Here is a 23,245-nt window from a genome sequence, read left to right on the forward strand (position 1 = left end):
AGTTAAATGTTAGAAAGTGTTGATCTTTCTTTCTTCCTTTCTTCCTTTCTTTCTTTCTCTCTTTTTTTTCTCACAGCACCTTTCTGCTTATCAAAAAGCATTTAAAAAAAATTATTATTATTTTTGAGAAAATCCAACAGATAAATAAGAATAATATAATAAAAAAAAATTAATAAGAACATGAACATTAATAATATTAAAAAAATAAATAAAAAATTCTCCCATTTTAATCCTAGAAGAGTAAACAGATAATAACAAAAACACTAACAAAACGATAAATAGTGTACAGTTCGTTTGCTTTATTAATTTATTTATTTCTTTGTTTGTTCATTCTGTTATTACACTTTTAATGTCATGTTAATAACTCTGGGCTTTGTGTTGCGTCTCCTGTATGATCTGTTGCAGGGTCTGAGCTCGAGGTTGGCGGCGCAAATCCTGGAGCGTGACGGCCCTAACGAGCTGAAGCCCCCCAAAGGGACGCCCGAGTACGTGAAGTTCGCTCGGCAGCTGGCTGGAGGTCTGCAGTGTCTGATGTGGGTCGCTGCTGTCATCTGCTTCATCGCTTTCGGCATCGAGTGTGCGAAGGGTGAAATCGGCAGCTACGATAACGTGAGAGCTTTCTGTTATTATATTAGACTAAAGTATACTGTGTGTTATTCTATTACATGATTTATATATAACTAACTCAGCCCAGGTTTTGGTGACATGCTACATTTCGACACGTCGAATAGATCGAGATTTGATTGAATGTAGTCAGTCTGTCTATCTAAATGTTTTGAGTTGGTACGTGGAACCTGGAGAACCTGGACGAAGCCCATGCAGACACAAATCAGGGTCAAAGCGAGGATCCAGGAATCCCACCGCCAGGAATTTTAGATTTTAATTTAGATCCAAATTCTAGTGGCGTAAAAACCATTCGTTAGGAATCTGTGTCAGGATTCACGCTGTTTCAGCCTTTATATTACTTTACTTTAATATTGTGTGTCTGTTGATTGTACATTTATCAGAAACACACAAGAGAAAGAAGCCTCAGGTTGGGAAAAATAAGAGAGAGAAGCTTCAGCTTGGAAAGAAGAAGCTCAGCTCAAAGGTTGGGCAAAAGAACCTTCTGTTTGAGCAAAAAAAGCCTCATGAGGATCAAAAGGATCCTCAGCTTGGGCAAAGCCTTGGTTTGGAGGATAGAAACCACAGATTGGGGAAAAGAAGGCGATGCTTAGCCAAAAAAATCCTCATGTCTGTGTAATAGAAGCCTCGTGTTGATTGACAGAAGACTTTCGATTTGGACACATTTACATACCATTTACAACATGAGCAAAAACATCTCCTTTTCAGAAGAAGCCTTGGGCTGAACCTTGGGATGGTGTTCAGATGAATACAGAGACGTGTGTGTGTGTGTTGTGTGTGTAGCTCTAACACACTTCGTGTTGTTCATCCTTTCTATTTATTTCCTGATGGACTCCATGTCTGTCTGTCTGCAGCTTTATTTGGCCATCACTCTCATCGCTGTGGTGGTCGTGACCGGCTGTTTTGGCTACTACCAGGAATTCAAAAGCACCAACATCATCGCCAGTTTCAAGAATCTGGTACCACAGGTGAGATAAGAGCACATCCTGAAGTCACCAGACGTTAGACATGTGCTTATAGCACATTATGGAACATCTTCTGCAACCTGTTAAATTAATCACAGAGAGAGAAAAAACCCTACAGCTTGTTATGTCACAGAGTGTTTACTGATCAAAATCTTCACCTGCTTTGGAAAGCTCATCCTTTTTTCCAAGAAGGCAGTGATCTTAAGATAAACTGGGTGTGTAAGCAGGAAGGAAGGGATTTAAACAAACCTAAAGCGTCTCTGTTCTTCCCTCCAGCAAGCCACAGTGATCCGAGATGGCCAAAAGACCCAGATCAACGCCAATCTGCTGGTGGTAGGGGACATGGTGGAGATTAAAGGAGGCGATAGGGTTCCTGCTGATGTCCGTATCATCACCTCACAGAGCTGTAAGGTGTGTGAGCAGAACACGTTCATAAAGTGCTGGAGAACAATAAAATAAATTCCAACATTATACCATTACATCACCACCATCACCACCACAAGGCAGGTTAAGTCCATGGATTCATTCATCTGACACTGAATTCTGTCCATCAGGTTCCATCTTCATGTCTCAGTAGAAACATTTTTCCAAAGCTAATCTACCCGGTTTTGATAGAACGTGTCCACTGTAGAACACCTCAGTGTAGAACTTTTAAACTGTGTTCAGAACTGATCCCAAAGCACTTTAAAGAGACACCAAACATCCCGTTAATCACCTTTCCTTTTCCTAGGTGGATAATTCATCTCTAACTGGAGAGTCAGAGCCTCAGACCAGGAGCCCGGAGTGTACACATGAGAGTCCCCTGGAGACCCGCAATATCGCCTTCTTCTCCACAACCTGCTTAGAGGGTAACAAACACACACACACGCGCACACACACACACACAAAAACACATCCATTCATCCTGGATGCAGCTCATGAAGTGATTCACAACAACTGCAGATGATAAAGTGTCTCGTCTGCTTGGTCAGGTGTAGCTACAGGGATGATCATCAACACCGGTGACCGCACCATCATCGGACGCATCGCCACCCTCGCCTCAGGAGTGGGCAACGAGAAAACCCCCATCGCCATCGAGATCGAGCATTTCGTCGACATCATCGCTGGCCTGGCCATCTTCTTCGGTTTCACCTTCTTTGTGGTTGCCATGTTTATCGGTTACGCCTTCTTGGAGGCCATGATCTTCTTCATGGCTATTGTGGTGGCTTACGTGCCTGAGGGACTTCTAGCAACTGTCACTGTAAGTCCCAAAAAAGTGATGTGAAATCATTTATACTGGTAAAACTTTGGGTTAGCCAAACACTGTACTAGCTATTAGCTAGCTAGCGCTGAAGCTAGAAAGTGGACAAACTGACCATCAGTTCATCTGTCACCATTAATTTAGGTTTCTCTAACTGCTTTATACATTTTTTTCGCTGTTTCTGGCCCAAATAGACTCTTTATGATCTCCATCACATCTCAGTAACCTGATATCAGTTACTACTTTTATTACGATTCGCGGTTAGTCAGATCATTTCGGTTTCTTTTCACCACAGATCCATTTCACACCACAAGACTTTGTGACCGCATGTGAATCATAATCCAATCTTTTTTTTTTTTTTTGAAAATCTGTATTTAAAACTTTGCCACCCTTCTGCTGGCCCAAAGTCACCGTGTCCTCAACGCAATCTCTGTTATGTGAACGTGACCTTTAAATGTTTCCTGGATGTATCGTAATCCTGTGTTACATAAGAAGCCGTTATCTACACAAATAAATAATGAGGTTCATTGGAGATGTTTACATGTGGTGTTTATTTATGAGGCTTTACGGTGTAACCTGTGTGTTTCTGAAGGTGTGTCTGTCCCTGACGGCCAAACGTCTGGCCAGGAAGAATTGCGTGGTGAAGAATTTGGAAGCCGTGGAGACTCTGGGTTCTACGTCCGTCATCTGCTCGGATAAAACAGGAACCCTGACACAGAACCGCATGACTGTGGCTCACCTGTGGTTTGACAATGTGATCCACGCCGCAGACACAACCGAGGACCAATCAGGTGATGAATCTGATCTCATTACAACCTCCTACTACATCAGAACTACAATGCTAACTTTTCCCCAGAGACATAGAGTTAGCTCAATAATTATTGGCACAAATGATACAAATACAATAAATGAAATGATTTTGCACCTAATAAGAACTCACTGTGTTGTGTTTGTGTAGGTCAGAGTTTTGACCAGTCCTCAGAGACTTGGAGGTCGCTGGGACGAATTTCAAGTCTGTGCAATCGGGCGTTTTTCAAACCCAATCAGGAGACAGTGCCGATCCCCAAGGTGAGAAAAACATCAGAGAAATATTCATTTTAATTATTATGTTCAAGAGGCTTGATATAAATCCCACATCCACACAAACCAGAGGGTAAGAAATGAGACTTTGAGAATAGTCTGTCATTAAGGCTCATGTTCAGATTATATATATATTTAGTGTATATAAACCTTCCTGCTGCACTGTACAGAGGGAAGTGGTGGGTGATGCTTCTGAGACAGCGCTGTTAAAGTTCACCGAGTTGACCATAGGGAACATCGTTGACTACAGAGCACGGTTCAAAAAGATCTGCGAGGTTCCCTTCAACTCCACCAACAAGTTTCAGGTGAGATTAAGCTCTGATCTGCTTTTACGTAGCCCTGTCACAGGGTTGCCAGATCTGCATGAACATAAACCGTACATATGTCCTTTCCATAGACACCAAGGCCTAAAATATATCCGAATTATTTTTAAAATATGTTTAATAAATCAACTTCCATAACATAATTTCCGAAAATAATTATTTCAACAAGATTCTATACTGCTCACTATACTGTTCTGTCCTCCTCTCCATACACTGTGTTCCTTGTCTACCTTTAACATTTGAAGGTATAACCACAAACTGCCATCTTTCTGTTATAACAGTAAAAATACCGCACGTCTGTAGTCTTTACTCCATTTCACTTTCTCACTGTTGCCCCCTTGTGGTGTCCAGCTGTCAATACACGAGCTGGAGGACCCGCTGGACCTGCGCTACCTGCTGGTGATGAAAGGGGCGCCAGAGAGGATCCTGGAACGCTGCTCCACCATCCTGATCAAGGGCCAGGAGCTTCCCCTGGATGAGCAGTGGAAAGAAGCCTTCCAGACTGCCTACATGGACCTGGGAGGACTGGGAGAGAGAGTGCTGGGTGAGACATGTGTTCACTCTAAAGTGTCTGTGAGAATAAATATTATACAGCTCATGTTCATGCCATCTTTAAATATCAAACAAAAAGCCCTGGTAAAGTTTTAATGCTCTAACTTTATATACTATTAGCAAGTTACAATCAGCCGATAATATATATATATATATATATAATGTAAATACATTATTATTATTATTGTTATTATTATTATTATTATTATTATTATTATTATTATTATTTATTTTTATTATTATTATTATTGTCGTTGTTGTTATTATTATTGTTATTATTATTATTGTTGTTGTTGTTGTTTTTATTATTATTTATTATTATTATTATTATTATTTATTCAGGTTTCTGCCACTTGTACCTGAATGAGAAGGAGTTTCCACGTGGCTACAGCTTCGATGGAGATGAAATGAACTTCAGCACGTCCGGACTTTGCTTCTCCGGCCTCATCTCCATGATCGACCCTCCTCGAGCCACCGTTCCAGACGCTGTGATGAAATGTCGTACTGCTGGCATCCGAGTGAGTCGAGTCCTGAGCAAAACTTTCAGATGTTATTCAATAAGAAGGAACATCGAACTTCATCTGAGTGAATAAAGTTTAGTCACAACAACCCGTTTTAATGTATTTTTTAATGACAAAAATGTAATCAATTAATACAGAAAACATGACGTGTAATATAAGTATAGGTAATATATTTTTTACTGTTTAATAGTATTTTTAACTACAATTTTGGTATATACTATACATAAAATTTTATTTAATTATTAAAATATTACTGAAGTAAATAGAAATAATATTTACACATTTTTAAATTAATTTTCTTGATACAGATAATTAATTAAATACATTTTAAAATTGTTTTATTTTATATTCTGTATATAATAATAATAATAATAATAGTATATTTAATATTTCTTGGTCATTAATATAATATTTTGATCTGTAGGTCGTCATGGTTACCGGTGACCATCCCATCACAGCAAAGGCGATCGCTGCAAACGTGGGCATCATATCCGAGGGCAGTGAGACGGTGGAGGACATCGCCAACAGACTGCGCATCCCTGTGGAGCAGGTTAAGAAGAGGTGAAGCTCGACTCACGCTTCATAAATCTCTTATAACTGTTCATAACAACGCCTCACAGGGGTCACGTCACTGTCATTACAGCAGAACACAGATAATATTCTTCAGTCATCAAATGTATTCCAGGATTTCTTTTATTTGACAGTTGCAGCTGTTTACAATCAGATTCAAAATTATTGGCACCCTTCATTACAATTAGATGTGAATCTACAGCATGAATAAGACGTGATATGAAGCTGTCCAGATGCTGCATAGTTCTCTTCATAGTTCTTCATTCTCTCAGGTTTGTGCATGTGGACGTCCTCTTCAGTTTTCACCAAAAGTTTCAAAAACCTCCAAAACTCAAATCTAAATCTAAGTCTAAATCTGTTTTTCCGCATCCTCTTGAAGGGTGCCAATAATTCTGAAGTCGCAGCCTGAATACAAGTGTTAAACTCTAAACATCAGTAGTAACCAACTCTGACAGCTTTATTAAGCTAATAGTCCATCCTCATGGGTTTGTTGTGATTCTTTGTTCACACAGTGAAGCTCGTGCTTGTGTAATTAACGGAGGTCAGCTGAAGGAAATGAGCAGCGAAGAGTTAGACGAAGCTCTTAGGAATCACCCGGAGATGGTGTTCGCTCGCACGTCTCCTCAGCAGAAGCTCATCATCGTGGAGAGCTGCCAGCGTCTGGTGAGATGGACTACCACGTTTAACAGCTTTTATCAGTAATCAGTAGTCAGAGCAATAACAGAGGAATGCAGTATGCTGAAAACAAACAAACAAACAAACAAACAAACAAACCTCAGACTAAACTTCTTACAGTACAACTAATCAGGAAAAAGAGGGCGTTTCTACACACCTGTCAATCAGCATAAATCTTACAAGGACTTAATAGCAGTTGATTAACAACCTGTATGTTCTCCTGTTCATTTAAATACTGAAACACTGTCATAGATATACAGTACACTCACCGGCCACTTTATTAGGTACACCTTACTAGTACCGGTGTGGTCTTCTGCTGCTGTAGCCCATCCACCTCAAGGTTCGACGTGTTGTGTGTTCAGAGATGCTCTTCTACATACCTCGGTTGTAACGAGTGGTTATTTGAGTTCCTGTTGCCTTTCTATCAGCTCGAACCAGTCTGGCCATTCTCCTCTGACCTCTGGCATCAACAAGGCATTTGCTCCCACAGAACTGCCCTCACTGGATATTTTCTCTTTTTCGGACCATTCTCTGTAAACCCTAGAGATGGTTGTGTGTGAAATTCCCAGTAGATCAGCAGTTTCTGAAATACTCAGACCAGCCCGTCTGGCACCAACAACCATGCCACGTTCATAGTCACTTAAATCACCTTTCTTCCCCATTCTGACGCTCGGTTTGAACTGCAGCAGATCGTCTTGACCATGTCTACATGCCTAAATGCATTGAGTTGCTGCCATGTGATTGGCTGATTAGAAATTTGCGTTAACGAGCAGTTGGACAGGTGTACCTAATAAAGTGGCCGGTGAGTGTAAATCTATATAATAAATACTGCTCATGTCTCTACATCAAATTAAAAGAAAGTCACTACACATCGTCATACTCATATATAGATTTATATATGTATATAAAGTTAGGTCTGTTAATGAGGTGAATCTGATAAATGGACCGGTCCCTTTCAGGGCTCCATCGTAGCAGTAACAGGAGACGGAGTAAACGATTCTCCGGCTCTGAAGAAAGCAGATATCGGTATTGCGATGGGTATCGCCGGCTCTGACGCTGCTAAAAACGCTGCAGATATGATCCTGCTGGACGATAACTTCGCCTCTATCGTCACCGGAGTCGAACAAGGTGGGTTCAACAAGAAGAACAAAAAAAATAATACAATAAAAAAACTGTAAATATAATGTTAATGAAATCCAAAGAGAATCTTAGCATGACACAATGATGATAAGGTAAAAAAAAAAATAATTGATCGAAACATTTATTTTAGGTTTTGTGTTTTATTATATAATTGTTTATTTTGCTCATTTAACTCATTTTATTATTTTATATCAGCAATTATTTTTAGTGGTACTTAAATAAGTCATAATATATTAATAAGGGTTTAATGTATTAAAGTTTTGACTGTTTTGTCTTACTTACTCAGATAAATCTGCAGATTTTATTTGCTTTAACAGAGTGTTTATTCAGAACGTTATCTATACCTTATCTAATATCACATATTCACTCCACATTATTACTGACAGAAAAGAACTTGATTTGTTTTTTTAACTCGTTCTGCTCGGTAGGTCGACTTATCTTCGATAACCTGAAGAAGTCCATCGCCTACACTCTGACGAAGAACATTCCGGAGCTGACTCCGTATCTCATCTACATCACGGTCAGCGTGCCTCTGCCTCTGGGCTGCATCACCATCCTCTTCATCGAGCTCGCCACAGACATTGTGAGTGTGCGCGGTGCAGTCACCTTCGTCTCACTGTGACGTGTGAATCCTGTCCCTTTGACTGATGTGTCCTGTGTCTCAGTTCCCCTCAGTGTCTCTGGCCTACGAGAAAGCGGAGAGCGACATCATGCATCTCAAACCCAGGAACCCACGCAGGGACCGGCTGGTGAACGAAGCCCTCGCCGCCTACTCCTACTTTCAGATCGGTGTGTGAGCTTCTAGCATTAAAGCTTAATTCTTCCTTTTATTTTTATGTTTTTTTTTTTAATCAAAATCAGCTGTATTTCCTGTCTTCAGGAGCGATCCAGTCGTTTGCAGGATTCACAGACTACTTTGCGGCGATGGCTCAGGAGGGCTGGTACCCGCTGCTCTGTGTGGGCCTTCGCTCTCACTGGGAAGACGTCAAACTTCAGGACCTACAGGACAGCTACGGACAGGAATGGGTCAGTCCTAACACCATGAGTTTTAATACACGCCTGACCCTTTACTTAAAATCAGTGAAATCTTCACTACAGATAAAATCAGTGAGAGATTACAGTGACAGAGTACAGTGAGAGATTACAGTGAGAGATTACAGTGAGAGATTGCAGTGAGAACGTACAGTGAGAGATTACAGTGAGAACGTACAGTGAGAGCGTACAGTGAGAGATTACAGTGAGAACGTACAGTGAGAGCGTACAGTGAGAGCGTACAGTGAGAGATTACAGTGAGAACGTACAGTGAGAACGTACAGTGAGAGATTACAGTGAGAGCGTACAGTGAGAGATTACAGTGAGAGATTACAGTGAGAGATTACAGTGAGAACGTACAGTGAGAGATTACAGTGAGAGCGTACAGTGAGAGATTACAGTGAGAGATTACAGTGAGAGATTACAGTGAGAGCGTACAGTGAGAGATTACAGTGAGAGATTACAGTGAGAGATTACAGTGAGAACGTACAGTGAGAGATTACAGTGAGAGATTACAGTGAGAGATTACAGTGAGAACGTACAGTGAGAGCGTACAGTGAGAGCGTACAGTGAGAGATTACAGTGAGAGCGTACAGTGAGAGATTACAGTGAGCGATTACAGTGAGAACGTACAGTGAGAGATTACAGTGAGAGATTACAGTGAGAACGTACAGTGACAGAGTACAGTGAGAGCGTTCAGTGAGAGCATACAGTGAGAGCGTACAGTAAGAGCGTACAGTGAGAGAGTACAGTGAGAGATTACAGTGAGAACGTACAGTGACAGAGTACAGTGAGAGATTACAGTGAGCGATTACAGTGAGAGCGTACAGTGAGAGCGTACAGTAAGAGCGTACAGTGAGAGATTACAGTGAGAACGTACAGTGAGAGATTACAGTGAGAGATTACAGTGAGAACGTACAGTGACAGAGTACAGTGAGAGCGTACAGTAAGAGCGTACAGTGAGAGATTACAGTGAGAGCGTACAGTAAGAGCGTACAGTGAGAGATTACAGTGAGAGATTACAGTGAGAGATTACAGTGAGTGTGTACAGTGACAGAGTACAGTGAGAGCGTACAGTGAGATTACAGTGAGAGCGTACAGTGAGAGCGTACAATAAGAGCATACAGTGAGAGTGTACAGTAAGAGCGTACAGTGAGAGATTACAGTGAGAACGTACAGTGAGAGCGTACAGTGAGAGATTACAGTGAGAGATTACAGTGAGAGCGTACAGTGAGAGATTACAGTGAGAGATTACAGTGAGAGATTACAGTGAGAGTGTACAGTGACAGAGTACAGTGAGAGCGTACAGTGAGATTACAGTGAGAGCGTACAGTGAGAGCGTACAGTAAGAGCGTACAGTGAGAGATTACAGTGAGAACGTACAGTGAGAACGTACAGTGAGAGCGTACAGTGAGAGATTACAGTGAGAGATTACACTAAGTGTGTACAAGGGAAGGCATAGCAAGTTGTTTTTATTATTTACTGATCATACACAATTTTTAACTTTACATTGCTTAAAGCAGAATAAAAGATAAAAAAGAAACGAAATATTTAATTATAGAAATTATTTGTAGTGTGAAGTTTAGAATCATCAGAGGAGCAGGAGAAGAAAATAAATGATCGTATTTAACTTATTTGTTTGTTTTTAATGTGATTTAGAAGCTAAAATGTGTCTGACCTCTTAACCTCTGAACACACACCTATTTATTATTTCCTTATTATTCCTATATCATATTATATGTCATATTGTTTCCTATTTTTTGTCATATTATTTCCATTACAGTAAACACGTCCTTATCTGTTATTCCTGTTAGCTCATCAGCAGCTACATCATACTGTATATTAGAGGCACATAATATGAAATGGAACCAGAAATACTCTGTTGAATCTTCAGCTGTGACTTTTATTTCCTCCAGACGTACAGTCAGCGTCTGTATCAGCAGTACACCTGCTACACCGTCTTCTTCGTCAGTATTGAGATCTGCCAGATTGCTGATGTGTTGATCAGGAAAACTCGCCGTCTGTCGGTCTTCCAGCAGGGTTTCTTCAGGTGAGTTAGAGAGGACTGCTACACAAAAATAATCTTAATTCTATAGTCTCTCAAAGCTTCTACAGCAGTCCACAGCCACTAGAGGTCACTAAAATGACGAGTGACAATGTGGTGTCACGTACAGATTATTATACTGTAACTGTACAGTCTGAAGAGTTTGGTCCTTCTTTTTTTTTTATTGATCAAAGAATGACTCATGATAATTTGTTGATGTTGCAGAAATACCATATTGATGTTAATGTTGTGAAACGAGGTCCTTCCTGGTCTACAATATAGTAGCTGGAAACACTCTTTCTCACAGCAACATCTCTCTGGAGATCGTTGTGTAAAGTAGCGTAACCTCATCTGTCCTGCGAACGTTACGGCTTAATAGAAAAGATAGCACATTAAAGAGAACGCAGTAATATAAACCTGTGATATGCCGATTGTGTTATGATGATGTTATTATGATTGTGTGATTTATGTCTTTATTTTTCTTCATACAGAAACAAGGTGCTTGTGTCTGCGATAGTCTTCCAGCTGTGTCTCGGTAACCTCTTGTGTTACTGTCCAGGGATGCCCAACATCTTCAACTTCATGCCTATCAGGTAGTTTAGAATTTTTTTCCTCAGTGTTATGTATATTTTCTGCAGTGATGTATGAACATGTGATGAAATGTTGATTTATCAATAACCCCTGTATCTGTTCTGTTTTTATTCCAGGGTTCAGTGGTGGTTTGTTCCGGTGCCATACGGCATCCTGATCTTCGTTTATGATGAAATAAGGAAACTAGGCGTGAGGAGACACCCAGGAAGTGAGTATTTCAGTACACTTCATTCTGAAATCTCTTTAATGTAACAACTAGATTTCAAAGCAAGACCGATGTTCTGATTTCTGCATGTTTTCCACAGGCTGGTGGGATCAGGAGCTGTATTACTGAGAGGACGCTGGCGTTATCCGGTGTCGGAGAACGACACCAAATTCTCCAGATAATGATTTATTTTATTTTATACCTTCTACCAACATGTTTTTCCCTACAATAATTGCTCGTGTAGTCCTATTTAAAGAAAACTGACTAGAATTAGCCTCACATGGTGCCTGTATCTGACTATTTTCTTTTCTTAATAAAATAATAAACACGATATGTTGGATTTAATTGATTTACAACAATTCCTCACACACTTACAGCTTACAAAGTGGACAAACGATACTGACAGAAAGGAATAAGGTACTAAAAGATCTCAGTAAACAAGTTTTTAAAACAGAACAGGCGTGTTGTGACGTCATAAAACGTAAGCGCAAATCGTATTCCAGTATGTTAATGAGTTTTCATCAGTAATGTATTTGGAAAGATTTGGAAGGGTCTTAAATGCACAGATTCGTGAATCCTAGAGTTTTTAAGAGAGGGTATTTTTTTTTTTTTTAAACCAGTTACTGACAGTAATGTATATGGCCATAACATACTGTACTAAACGCTCGTGCACCATGCATCGCGCACGTGCGTCACCACAACGGAATGTAGCACGAGCTACACGTTGCCTGTAGCCGCATCCAGGGTCACGTGACAGCACAAAATGGCTGCCTGTTATTACGTCTAGTGTACTTACAGGAAGCAAGAAGCAAATTGGGATCCGGTCAAATAAAAATACTCGTTTTAACAAATACGTGTGTAAACAGGTCGTAATACTGTGATACTTCGGGGGGAAAAAACACATTAAGTTTCCTAAATAAAAATGTAATCATCATCGATATAGATTTCTTGACCAATTTTAATGTTTGACGATAGAGATAAGTTTCATAAAAGGGATAATTTAGCACGAATTTGGACGCATTTCTCGTCGTTCTTTTGCCCTCCACGTTGTTACCCATCACAGCCGTGACAGTGCGCTCGTGCGCAAGGTCTCCTCACGTCAAGTTGCCAGGGAGACCAGAGCTGCGCACGTGCGCAGTATATAAAAGGGCGCGTCAGACGGAAGCGGCGCAGTGTAGCTGCAGCATCACACGGAGGTAAGTCGGTTTATTCTACTTCTGTACAGATTTAATTATCTTTTATAACGGATTCACGATAAAGAACCGATTACAATTACATAAAAAAAGGCTGCTAGCTGTAGTTATAAAGTGTTTATGACTCCTGGATTAGATGTAAAAGTACAACAGAATGAATTAGCGTTTAGCATTGAAACCTAGAGGAAGTGTTTAAACGTGCAGTTTGTGCGTTTACACCGAATCCGTCCATATGCTGAGGTAATTATGGTCGTGTACGTGCTTCAACACGTGCTGCGTCATCACGTCACAGAGGTTTGTGTTTTTTATGACACAAATAGTTATTAAGACGGTCAGTAAGTATATAATGTTAATATATACATATAATGTTTCTCCATCACTCACTACAAGCAGTCACATCACCATCATCATTGTATCAGCGTCTTCTTATTCCTTACTGTTTCACAAGAAAGTAAGACATTTTCGGAGTAAATATGTTTAACCTTTTCTACATCGGTATTTTTATGTATTTGGACGTGTGAAGACTTTCACATCCGCCATGAAGGTCTTCATCCACCGTCAAGGTCAGACGAGAAACGTTTCCCACATACGCGTCCCAAATCAATCGTCGTTCCCTACAAACGCACACTTGGAGCCCAATGCAAGCGGTGCGCACTTCGGCGCCCTACCTAGTGCACTTAAGGTCAAGATGTAAGTCATTTGACACACAGCCTATGATTCAGCTCTGAATTCTGCACTCAAACGAGCGATGTAGGAGAAACCGTCGGTTAAAATAAAATCATTTATTACGTAAATTGACTCCTTTGTAATTAATTTGACTTTTTAATTGAATTTGATGGACTTTATAGAGTCACTTGTGGTTTGAATTGCGCAGTCTGTGTACGTGCTAAATATCAGGCACCGTTGATGCTGATGCAAACCGGTATGAGTCGGTTCTGCTGAGGGGGCGTTGCTTCTCTTTATATCCGATATAATATACCTCTTTATTCCACTTTAACATTTCATACTGCCTTCATAGTTCATAATTATCATTATAATATCATATAATAATCAGATAACTATTATTATCAGCTTTTAATAACAGATTACGAATCGAATCAAGAACTCGATTCGTCATTTTGATTCAGATTCAGGATGCATTATTATTTTTATTTCTTTCCCGTGTGACTTTTTGTTGCTTTATAACCCATGATATTATCACTTACATCAATTACGAAAAACATTAGACTTGCTTAGTATACAGTCTGATCCTGAAGATTGATGTGAATCTCGTGATTCGGTTCACTATTGATTCATGATTTAGTTTCTATTAGCATGACATGTTGCTGCTTCCAAGAGCATGATATTATCACATACACCTATGATGAAAAACATTAGGCTGGATGGATGATGACCATGATCTGATAACCAGATAGGATTTAAGAATTGTTTGAGAGAGAATTGTGTATCTAGGAGTCAAATCATTGCCATCTATTGAATCATTAATATCCATTACTATTAATGTTTAATGTATTCTTTTACAGTGTTATTACAGTGTAGGTGTAGTGTTACAATATCTAAGTAATATAATACTCGAGTGTTTTGAGTATTCTTAGCTTCGGACTGATCTACAGATGTGATGTGTTCTGCAGAACGACACATCCGTCTGCCGGCGGTGTCTCTTTTCTGTCCTTCGTTTTATTGACCCCACTGCAGCATGACACACGGGCAAATCTGTAGCCCTTAGGTTCCATCGGCTCGAAATATCCGACTGTGAAATGCATCCACTGAACCGAGCAGTCAGAGAGTCTCAGTGGCATATAGTTCGTACATATCTGGTTTTATGAGAGTGTGTGTTATTCTAAGGCGTATGTTGTGTGTTTCAGCTCTTGGTCTGAGCTCTCGGTGGAAAATTACTGAGAGAGAGAGAGAGAGAGAGAGAGAGAGAGAGAGACAGAGAGGGAGAGAGAGAGGAAGAGAGAGGGAGAGAGAGAGAGGCGCAGAGAGAGAGGGCAGGGGGGAGAGAGAGAGGGAGAGAGAGAGGAAGAGAGAGAGAGAGACAGAGAGGGAGAGAGAGAGGCAGAGAGAGAGGGCGGGGGGGAGAGAGAGAGAGGGCGGGGGGAGACAGAGAGAGAGAGGGTGGGTTGGGGACAGAGAGACGGACAGTGGAAAGGGAAAACTTTAGTATGACTGTAGGGGTGAGATGACACAACCTGTTCTTTCCAAGTTTGTGTAACTCTTATTACACACACACACACTAATTTAAATGAGGTTTAGAAATGACTGGTATCCTGTGTGAGGTGTGTGTTGCTGTATCTACTCCTGAAAGGACACAGTATGTATGAAGGTGTGTTAAATGGCCACACTATGACACAGCACTTCCTCAACATGGCTGCCAGGCCCCTCCCTTACCACACACTGTGTTCCCAAATAAGGGCTCTTAGCCTCTGCGTGAGTCGCCGGACATGAACTGGCTCTGCTCACAGTGATGCGTCTCTGGAGAAGACCGACCCAGATAAAGTCTCCTGAACGAGACGGCTGTTTCTCAGACCCCGTCCCGCTGTGGCGCAGCCTCTGTTTTTAACCTGCTGTCTATGAAACAGTGATGAAAAATAAGTAACGAGTCTCTTCCTCATTTATCCAGACAAACCCGAATTTCTTGGTGCAACCTACGTCTTTTTTCTTTCTACAGAAAAAGAGGCAAGGCTGCGCCTCGGTCCCGGCCTCGGGGGCGGAGCTTATTTTCTGTCTCTGAAAAATGCTAACGGAAAATTAATTGAATTAATTACATTTTTAAATTAAAAATAAGACAATGTGATTTATAACATTAAAGTAAGAGGTGTTAAATTTAAAGGTGTTAAATATTTATAATTATACGTACAAATAAATATTTAATCTTTATAATCGTTATTTATAGTGCTTTGTTTTTAAACTTATAACCTAATTAACATAAATACATACATGGAAAATAAAGAAAAGGCAATTATTTCTTATTAAGAGGCAACCTCTTGTTCTCTTGATCAAACTGCTGCTGATCTCACATCCTTCTCCTCCTCCTAAAAGAGATAAACAGAAACACAGCATTCGGCGGTTAGCAGAAGGAGGAAAAGTGAACAAAGCTAGGAAGGAAAACTGCAGCGCTGGACGTTCTTCGTGTCCTTCACCACACGTCACATGACACATGCTGTAATTTCAGACGCCTCTCACTGCAGGGGCTGAAGAGCAACAGTGCACGTGAACGCAGCCTTGTGTTTGTTATTTGTTCATTGTTGTAGGCACAAATGACAGGTTTGAGTCGTATGGTTTCTATAGCAACAGCTCATTCATATAGGCATAAAAAATAACCTGGATAATGACAAACTTATTTAATCTTTAATAAACGAATGAGCTGTTTAATTATCATTAACGTCATCTTCAGGACATGGAAGCTTCTTTAAGCGAGATAAGAGAAGCAGACGAGACACTATAAAGTAAATTGTATCGTAAATATAAACGGATAAAAAGCATGACGTGTCGCTCGTTCGTAAATCGGAAATGTTAATGGGGGTAAATCGCCGTGGTGTAAGAGAAAACAAAACGATTCAGGACGTGATAATCGACCGTCACAATGTACCCGAGTTTTACTCCCTACGTCATCACCTGTGTTTTAACACAGAAATCACAACAAATCCCAACTTCATCATGTGTGTAGTGGAACATTGAGCACTGACTGAAGGACCTGAGAGATTAGGATTATCACACACACACACACACACACACACTTATCAGATTAAGAGATTATTACCATGTCTTCCGTTACTCAGAGCCACATGCAGGGGCAGTGAGTTTGACTCGAGAGAGAAAAGCGGAGCTGCTGCAGTGATTTGTGTTTGTTTGAGGAATCTGTCACTGGTCCTTTGTGTCTTCTGTAAGTTTTTCACTTTCATCCTACTTCTGTTAAAAATAGTCAGACGAGACACTTTAAAGCAGGCTGGACGTCACCCGACGAAGGTAAGTTCAGGTCAGTCGAGACCTCGTCCATCATCTCTCACATCTTCCTCTTCACCGTGAGCTCGACTTTGACCGACGGCAGTGGGAGCGTGTTCGCGTCCCGGTCGACAGATGGGATAAAAGCTTAAGCTCGAGGGGATTTCAGCTTTCACTGAGAATCATTCGCACCGAAGAACAAATCGTTTCAGCTCTCGCCAAATGAAGAACAGAAGAATGTCACGTGTCATGGATGTGTTTCAGTGCAGATTTTTAGATTAGATTTTGATCAGATCTACACGCTGTCCGAAACATCAGCAACCGACGAGAGTAAAGCTCATCATTACATTTCTTTCTAAACGCTCCCCACGTTCGTGATGAGGTGGATGTGAGAAAGCGGCGTCACACTTTTATTTAAAAACCCACCAGAGCTGCTTGGTGCTGTTAGACTTTAATACTGATGAGTTTCGTTAAACTGTATGAATGTTGTAATGTCCTGAATTGCGTTGCTTCTGCTGCAGTAAACCGAGTAACTCGGAGATTACATCGCTTGTGCAACGCAGCATGGACTTTTTTTCCTTTTGCCTCGGTGATGTTAAATTCTGGATTCTGATTGGCTGTTGGTTCTGTTTATTTCTTATTAACATTCCTTCAAGCCTGGCTTAGTGGTTAGCACGTTGGCCTCACACCTCCAGGGTTGGGGGTTCGATTCCTGCCTCCACCTTGTGTGTGTGGAGTTTGCATGTTCTCCCCGTGCCTCGGGGGTTTCCTCCGGGTACTCCGGTTTCCTCCCCCGGTCCAAAGACATGCATGGTAGGTTGATTGGCATCTCTGGAAAATTGTCCGTAGTGTGTGAATGTGTGAGTGAATGAGAGTGTGTGTGTGTGTGTGCCCTGCGATGTGTTGGCACTCCGTCCAGGGTGTATCCTGCCTTGATGCCCGATGACGCCTGAGATAGGCACAGGCTCCCCGTGACCCGAGGTAGTTCAGATAAGTGGTAGAAAGTGAGTGAGTGATCCAGAGCCAATGAAGTTAGAGATACTTCCTGTGCTCTTTCCTACAGGCCACGTTTATCTCGCAGATACCTTATACAGTCAGATGTGAAAGCTCTCGTAGCCGCAGCGTAGTTTGGATTCGTGTTGCGTAACTCTTTAATGCTTTACATTTCTCACATGCAGTGACTTGCTTCAGAGCGATCTGAGCTCCATGGGGTGCGAGTGCTGAACTACACCTTCACGTCTGTGTCATTTTTATTTCCCTCTAGACGGTTTGTCTCTTTTATGCTTCTATAAGGTTTGTCGTGCAAACTAAAGACTTCATCTAACAGAGCTGTGAAGATCTATTCAGTGGTAAACAGAGTGTTTCCAGTTACCCCGAGCAGCTCGTTCCTATTTCCTTTGAAATCGGCACAATAGCCCTGAACCTGAGCCAAGCTGCTGAGAGTTCACCGAGTTCCTCCAGCTGAATGCTAACGACAGCCGGAACAACAAAATCTCCTCGAGCGCTAACCGAAATCAGCGAAAGTTATTTGGACACAAACTGGCATCAGGCTCATGGATTTAGCAGCAGTTTTATTCTTCAGTAGAGAATTAACAAGCATTATGATGCATTATAGAGTTGACATCACAGCTCTTTAATGAGTCGAGGATTTTAGCGTCATTATGAAGTTTACACAGTTTAAATCTGATTGTCGCTCGAAGTGTAAGTAATAAAAATGATTCTTTTTCTGCAGGTCTAACTCGTAACAGCGACCCTTTAAGCCGTAATCATGTCCAACCTTTGCGTGGGAATCAATGGGTAAGCGAACGCAACACCAGCATCTGTGTCACATGTTCATCAATTATTTTTACATTTCGTTTGATCTCTGTTTTGAACACGTCTTCTGTTCTCGTCAGATTCGGCCGCATCGGCCGTCTGGTCCTCAGAGCCTGTCTGGAGAAAGGGATTAAAGTCACGGCCATCAACGACCCCTTCATTGACCTGAAGTACATGGTGAGCTCATCACTGTGTGTGTGTGTGTGTGTGTGTGTGTGTGCTCGTATGTGTGAGTGTGTTTGTGTGTGTGCGTAAGTGTGTGAGTGTGTGTGCTCGTGTGTGTGCGTGCCCGTATGTGTGAGTGTGTTTGTGTGTGTGTGTGTGAGTGTGTAGTGACAGCCTGTGTATGATCTCCTACAGGTTTACATGTTCAAGTACGACTCCACCCACGGACGTTACAAGGGAGAGGTGCATCAAGAGGACGGCAAGCTTATTGTGGACGGACAGGCTATCGCTGTATACCAGTGGTGAGGGTTTCACACACACACACACACACACACACACCTCCAGAAGCAGCACAGGATTTAACTGAATCAGCTCATTTAATGCTTTATGATTAGCTTAGAAAGATAAATTCCAGGTTTTTTTATGTGACCGGTGTGTAGAAGAAGAAACGCGTTTCCTCGACATGAACAAAGAGCCGTAAATCCTCTGCTGTTGTTCCACGGCTTTGTGGTCTGGCGTCAGGACAGAAAACAAACGTGTTTGTGTATTGGAGCGAGACAGGAAGACATGCGCTGTTCTTCAAACTGTTCTAGCAACAGGAAAAAGCCCAGAACACCGTCCGCACCACGAGGACTTTTATTAAGGGTTGTGTTTAGCAGTGCAATAAACATGTGTTCTGAATACGGTTCAGTATTAAAGCCCCCATGTCGTATCTGTGGTGGAGTTCATTTCATATCGTATAAACATCATTTCACAAAGGTTTAGGAAACGTGAAAGACGACTTGGGTGTTTAGATCGAGTGTGTGTGTGTGTTTAGATCGAGTGTGTGTGTTTAGATCGAGTGTGTGTGTTTAGATCGAGTGTGTGTGTTTAGATCGAGTGTGTGTGTTTAGATCGAGTGTGTGGGTTTAGATCGAGTGTGTGTGGGTTTAGATCGAGTGTGTGTGGGTTTAGATCGAGTGTGTGGGGGTTTAGATCGAGTGTGTGTGTGTGTTTAGATTGAGTGTGTGTGTTTAGATCAAGTGCGTGTGTGTTTAGATCGAGTGCGTGTGTGTTTAGATCGAGTGTGTGGGGGTTTAGATCGAGTGTGTGTGTGTGTGTTTAGATCGAGTGTGTGTGTTTAGATCGAGTGCGTGAAAAAAAAACACCCAGTTGTACTGAACACTTTTCTCCTCCTTCTTTTTCTCCTCCTTTTCTCCTCAGCATGAAGCCTGCTGAGATCCCATGGGGTGACGCCGGCGCTCTTTACGTCGTCGAGTCCACCGGAGTCTTCCTCAGCATCGACAAAGCCTCTGTAAGTCTCATCGACAGTCGTCACTGCCACAGATATTGAGAACCAGCTGAGTTTCCTCCCTCTGAGTCACGTACCTGTGTGTGTGTGTGTGTGTGTGTGTGTGATCTACAGTCTCACTTGCAGGGCGGAGCCAAGCGTGTGGTAGTCTCCGCCCCCTCCCCCGACGCCCCCATGTTTGTGATGGGCGTCAATGAGGACAAGTACGACCCGTCCAGCATGACCATCGTCAGGTGACTTCAGTGTTTTAAACAGCTTTATTGTGAACTTTACACTGGGGTTAAAACAACAGGAACAAACCTGAACCATTCACTGTTACAGTTTATTAACTAATCTATAATGACAGGATTATAACTCATTATAACTGGTTTACTTTTACTCTAAACGTTATCATTTGCAGGGACTTGTTTACTTTAGATGGCATCATCGATCTTAACTGCACGATTAACTAATAAGAAAATCACAGGATTACTGAGTGCTGGACTTTTTTACTTTTGTGCATGTTATTAGAGCGTTTATAATAATAATAATATTAATAACTAATAATAACCCGGACGCTGGTGGTGTGTGTGACAGCAACGCATCCTGCACGACTAACTGCTTGGCTCCGCTGGCCAAAGTCATCCATGACAGCTTTGGTATCGAGGAGGCTCTCATGGTAAGCATCGTTTCTGTAGCTTTAGATATTATTTAACATTTAGCAATATATAAACATTATGGACCATTTCCTCTTTACTCCACGTGCTTCTGTCTCTTACAGACAACAGTCCATGCCTACACTGCCACCCAGAAGACAGTGGACGGTCCCTCTGCCAAGGCCTGGCGTGACGGCCGCGGCGCTCACCAGAACATCATCCCCGCCTCCACAGGAGCTGCCAAGGCTGTGGGCAAAGTCATCCCCGAACTCAACGGGTCAGCAGGAGGAACGCAAGCGTAGATGTTTCTCTCTGTTACTTAAACAGAACAAGCATGAGAACCTTTTTCCTGTTTGTGCTGCAGGAAGCTGACCGGCATGGCGTTCCGCGTCCCCGTGGCCGACGTCTCCGTGGTGGATCTCACCTGCCGCCTCTCCAACCCTGCCAGCTACGCTGACATCAAGGAGGCTGTCAAGAAGGCGTCCCATGGATCCCTGAAGGGAATTCTGGGATACACAGAAGACTCTGTGAGTCAAAAGATAAATGATTTGTCTTGTCATATAAACCGTGTTCATGCCCCATAGCATCATCACTGTTGTACTGTTTGTTTATTTCTTTAGGTTGTGTCCTCTGACTTCGTCGGTGACACTCACTCCTCCATCTTCGATGCCGGTGCCGGCATTTCCCTAAACGACAACTTTGTCAAGCTCATTTCCTGGTAAGTCAGAAACACAACTTTAACGCACGGCACTGCCGAGATCTGGATCCTGGTTGGTCGGAAGACGTTGATTTACTTTTCTATAACAGCAGCTCTAGATTTATTATTAATATTAATGTGCTCGTTCTGGTAAATTAGCGTTTCTATAGCAACAGCTCATCCAAGCTCATGCTACAGTACACTGGATATATAAAACACATGTTGAGATAAAACTTGTTCAGATGTTGACGTTTTCTGTAAGAAGTTGAACAGTTTCTCGGCTGCTTTAATGTAAGCGTTGTTTCTCAACATGCAGTTAAAATGTAAATGAATAAAACTTCATTCTTTCATAAGTAAAGGAACGTTTATCACCGGGAAGCTGCTGTGGTAGAAGATAAGATTAAAACTCTTCAGTGTGTGAAGTCGTCACGTCTCCTCGTGCTGACATGCTAACATGCTAACAATGCATCGCTTTTCTTATGTTTTTTTTTTTTTTTTTACACTACAGGTACGATAACGAGTTTGGTTACAGCCACCGCGTCGCCGACCTCTTACTGTACATGCACTCCAAGGAGTAAACTTCAGGCTGAGGAACTCGGACGAGAAACGCATTCCTTCTTCTCCATGCACTTACGAGTCATAGCTGAAGCGCTAGCATCCCACAAACTCTCTACAAGACCAGCTAGTCTCTGTAGTGATGTGTGTGAGTGTGTGTGTGTGTATGTGTGTGTATGTGTGTTAGTTTTTCCTTTGACCTGGAGGTGCTTTTGAGTTGAACAGTATTGTGTCTGTCACCCCATGAAGCCTTGCTGTAGATGTTCCCATGTTACTGTTCTCCTGGTGTAATAAGATCAACAGTTAACGTTAAAGTGCTTAATGTCACACACTTTAAAAGAAACTAACTATCAAATAAATAGTTTGAAAAATATCTGGATGTCTTTATGTCTGATGATTTGGTACAGAATTCATCTATTCATCTTTAACCTGAAACAGAATAACAGGACTGAAATAAAGTCACCGGGTTTAGTGAAATTAGTGAAATAGTTTGTTGTGTTATTAAAGATAAACGAGCGAGCAAACGGTTCGACGCGCCGACTTGTGTGTTGGACTGAATTAATGATCAGACTGCATCTAAAGGAGGAATCGGTCTAAAATGAATTACAAATAAAAATGCTGTGAGTGTAAAAGCTGGTGCATGAACCAGAAAATCACATGAAGTCGAAGGGAACTGACCGAGGAGACGTCCACACACGTGCTGCTGAAGGGTTTGGTTGTAAAAAAGATTCCAAATTTTGAACAGAATGAAATGAATTTTGTTTGATGTTTTACTGTGAAAGTGTCCACAAAGAGGATCTTAGAGAAAAGAAAACATCCAGTGAATTAATGCCTCTGAGATGGAAAGCTGAAAACGGATCAATTTACCTCATGACTGCTACAAGTACAGTGTATGAGACAAGGTGCACTGAGATGAAATGTCCTCTAGGGTGCGCTAATACATCCTCTGGGCTTGAACACAAATGTAGAACTTTACTTACAGCGACACCTGGTGGTGCAATTTATTTATTCTTTAAGACTCCATTCTCTCTCTCTCTGTCTCCTCCCTCTCTCTCTCTCTCTCTCTCTCTCTCTCTCTGTCTCTCTCTCTCTCTCTCTCTCTCTCTCTCTGTCTCTCTCTCTCTCTCTCTTTCTCTCTCTCTCTCTCTCTGTCTCTCTTGCTGTCTCCCCCCTCTGTGTCTTGCTCTCTCTCTCTCTCTCTCTCTCTCTCTCTCTCTCTCTCTCTTTCTGCCCCTCCCCCCCTCTCTCTCCTCCCCTCCCTCTCTCTCTCTCTCTCTCTCTCTCCCCCTCCCCCTCTCTGTCTTCTCTCCCTCCCTCCCTCTCTCTCTCTCTCCTCCCCCCTCCCTCTCTCTCTCACACTCTCTCTCTCTCTGCCCCCCTCCCCCTC

The 23,245-nt window shown here is 41.8% G+C and overlaps 2 protein-coding genes across 2 annotated transcripts in view; both read left to right on the plus strand.

Moving 5' to 3' along the window:
* LOC132840464 (potassium-transporting ATPase alpha chain 1) overlaps positions 1–11,893 on the plus strand; it is a 12,516-nt gene extending 623 nt beyond the window's left edge. The window contains exons 4-23 of the mRNA XM_060862130.1: positions 406–609; positions 1,479–1,592; positions 1,866–2,000; positions 2,320–2,437; positions 2,561–2,829; positions 3,422–3,620; positions 3,788–3,897; positions 4,080–4,214; positions 4,584–4,776; positions 5,127–5,302; positions 5,730–5,866; positions 6,388–6,538; positions 7,510–7,678; positions 8,119–8,273; positions 8,356–8,479; positions 8,571–8,716; positions 10,639–10,772; positions 11,258–11,359; positions 11,474–11,565; positions 11,663–11,893. Coding sequence (XP_060718113.1) covers positions 406–609; positions 1,479–1,592; positions 1,866–2,000; positions 2,320–2,437; positions 2,561–2,829; positions 3,422–3,620; positions 3,788–3,897; positions 4,080–4,214; positions 4,584–4,776; positions 5,127–5,302; positions 5,730–5,866; positions 6,388–6,538; positions 7,510–7,678; positions 8,119–8,273; positions 8,356–8,479; positions 8,571–8,716; positions 10,639–10,772; positions 11,258–11,359; positions 11,474–11,565; positions 11,663–11,691 — 2,892 coding nt within the window. The 3' untranslated portion in view covers positions 11,692–11,893. The remainder of the gene's footprint in view (positions 1–405; positions 610–1,478; positions 1,593–1,865; positions 2,001–2,319; positions 2,438–2,560; positions 2,830–3,421; positions 3,621–3,787; positions 3,898–4,079; positions 4,215–4,583; positions 4,777–5,126; positions 5,303–5,729; positions 5,867–6,387; positions 6,539–7,509; positions 7,679–8,118; positions 8,274–8,355; positions 8,480–8,570; positions 8,717–10,638; positions 10,773–11,257; positions 11,360–11,473; positions 11,566–11,662) is intronic.
* A 777-nt stretch (positions 11,894–12,670) lies between these two features.
* On the plus strand, positions 12,671–22,231 carry gapdhs (glyceraldehyde-3-phosphate dehydrogenase, spermatogenic). Its single transcript, XM_060861190.1, has 11 exons — positions 12,671–12,758; positions 18,433–18,497; positions 18,596–18,692; positions 18,876–18,982; positions 19,884–19,974; positions 20,086–20,204; positions 20,548–20,629; positions 20,732–20,883; positions 20,971–21,133; positions 21,227–21,324; positions 21,812–22,231. Exons 2-11 carry the CDS (start codon positions 18,469–18,471, stop codon positions 21,879–21,881), a joined length of 1,008 nt encoding a protein of 335 aa, XP_060717173.1. The 5' UTR covers positions 12,671–12,758; positions 18,433–18,468; the 3' UTR covers positions 21,882–22,231.
* Positions 22,232–23,245: the final 1,014 nt, after the last annotated feature.

The sequence above is a fragment of the Tachysurus vachellii genome, chromosome 25, assembly GCF_030014155.1.
Source record: "Tachysurus vachellii isolate PV-2020 chromosome 25, HZAU_Pvac_v1, whole genome shotgun sequence".
Classification (NCBI taxonomy): domain Eukaryota; kingdom Metazoa; phylum Chordata; class Actinopteri; order Siluriformes; family Bagridae; genus Tachysurus; species Tachysurus vachellii.

Bases quoted from the DNA above. Each gene is read 5' to 3' on its own strand.
- gapdhs (XM_060861190.1), top strand. From the start codon at position 18,469: ATGTCCAACCTTTGCGTGGGAATCAATGG. The intron at 19,975-20,085 runs GTAAGTCTCATC...TGTGATCTACAG, and splicing joins TCAGCATCGACAAAGCCTCT to TCTCACTTGCAGGGCGGAGC. The intron at 21,325-21,811 runs GTAAGTCAGAAA...TTTACACTACAG, and splicing joins TTTGTCAAGCTCATTTCCTG to GTACGATAACGAGTTTGGTT.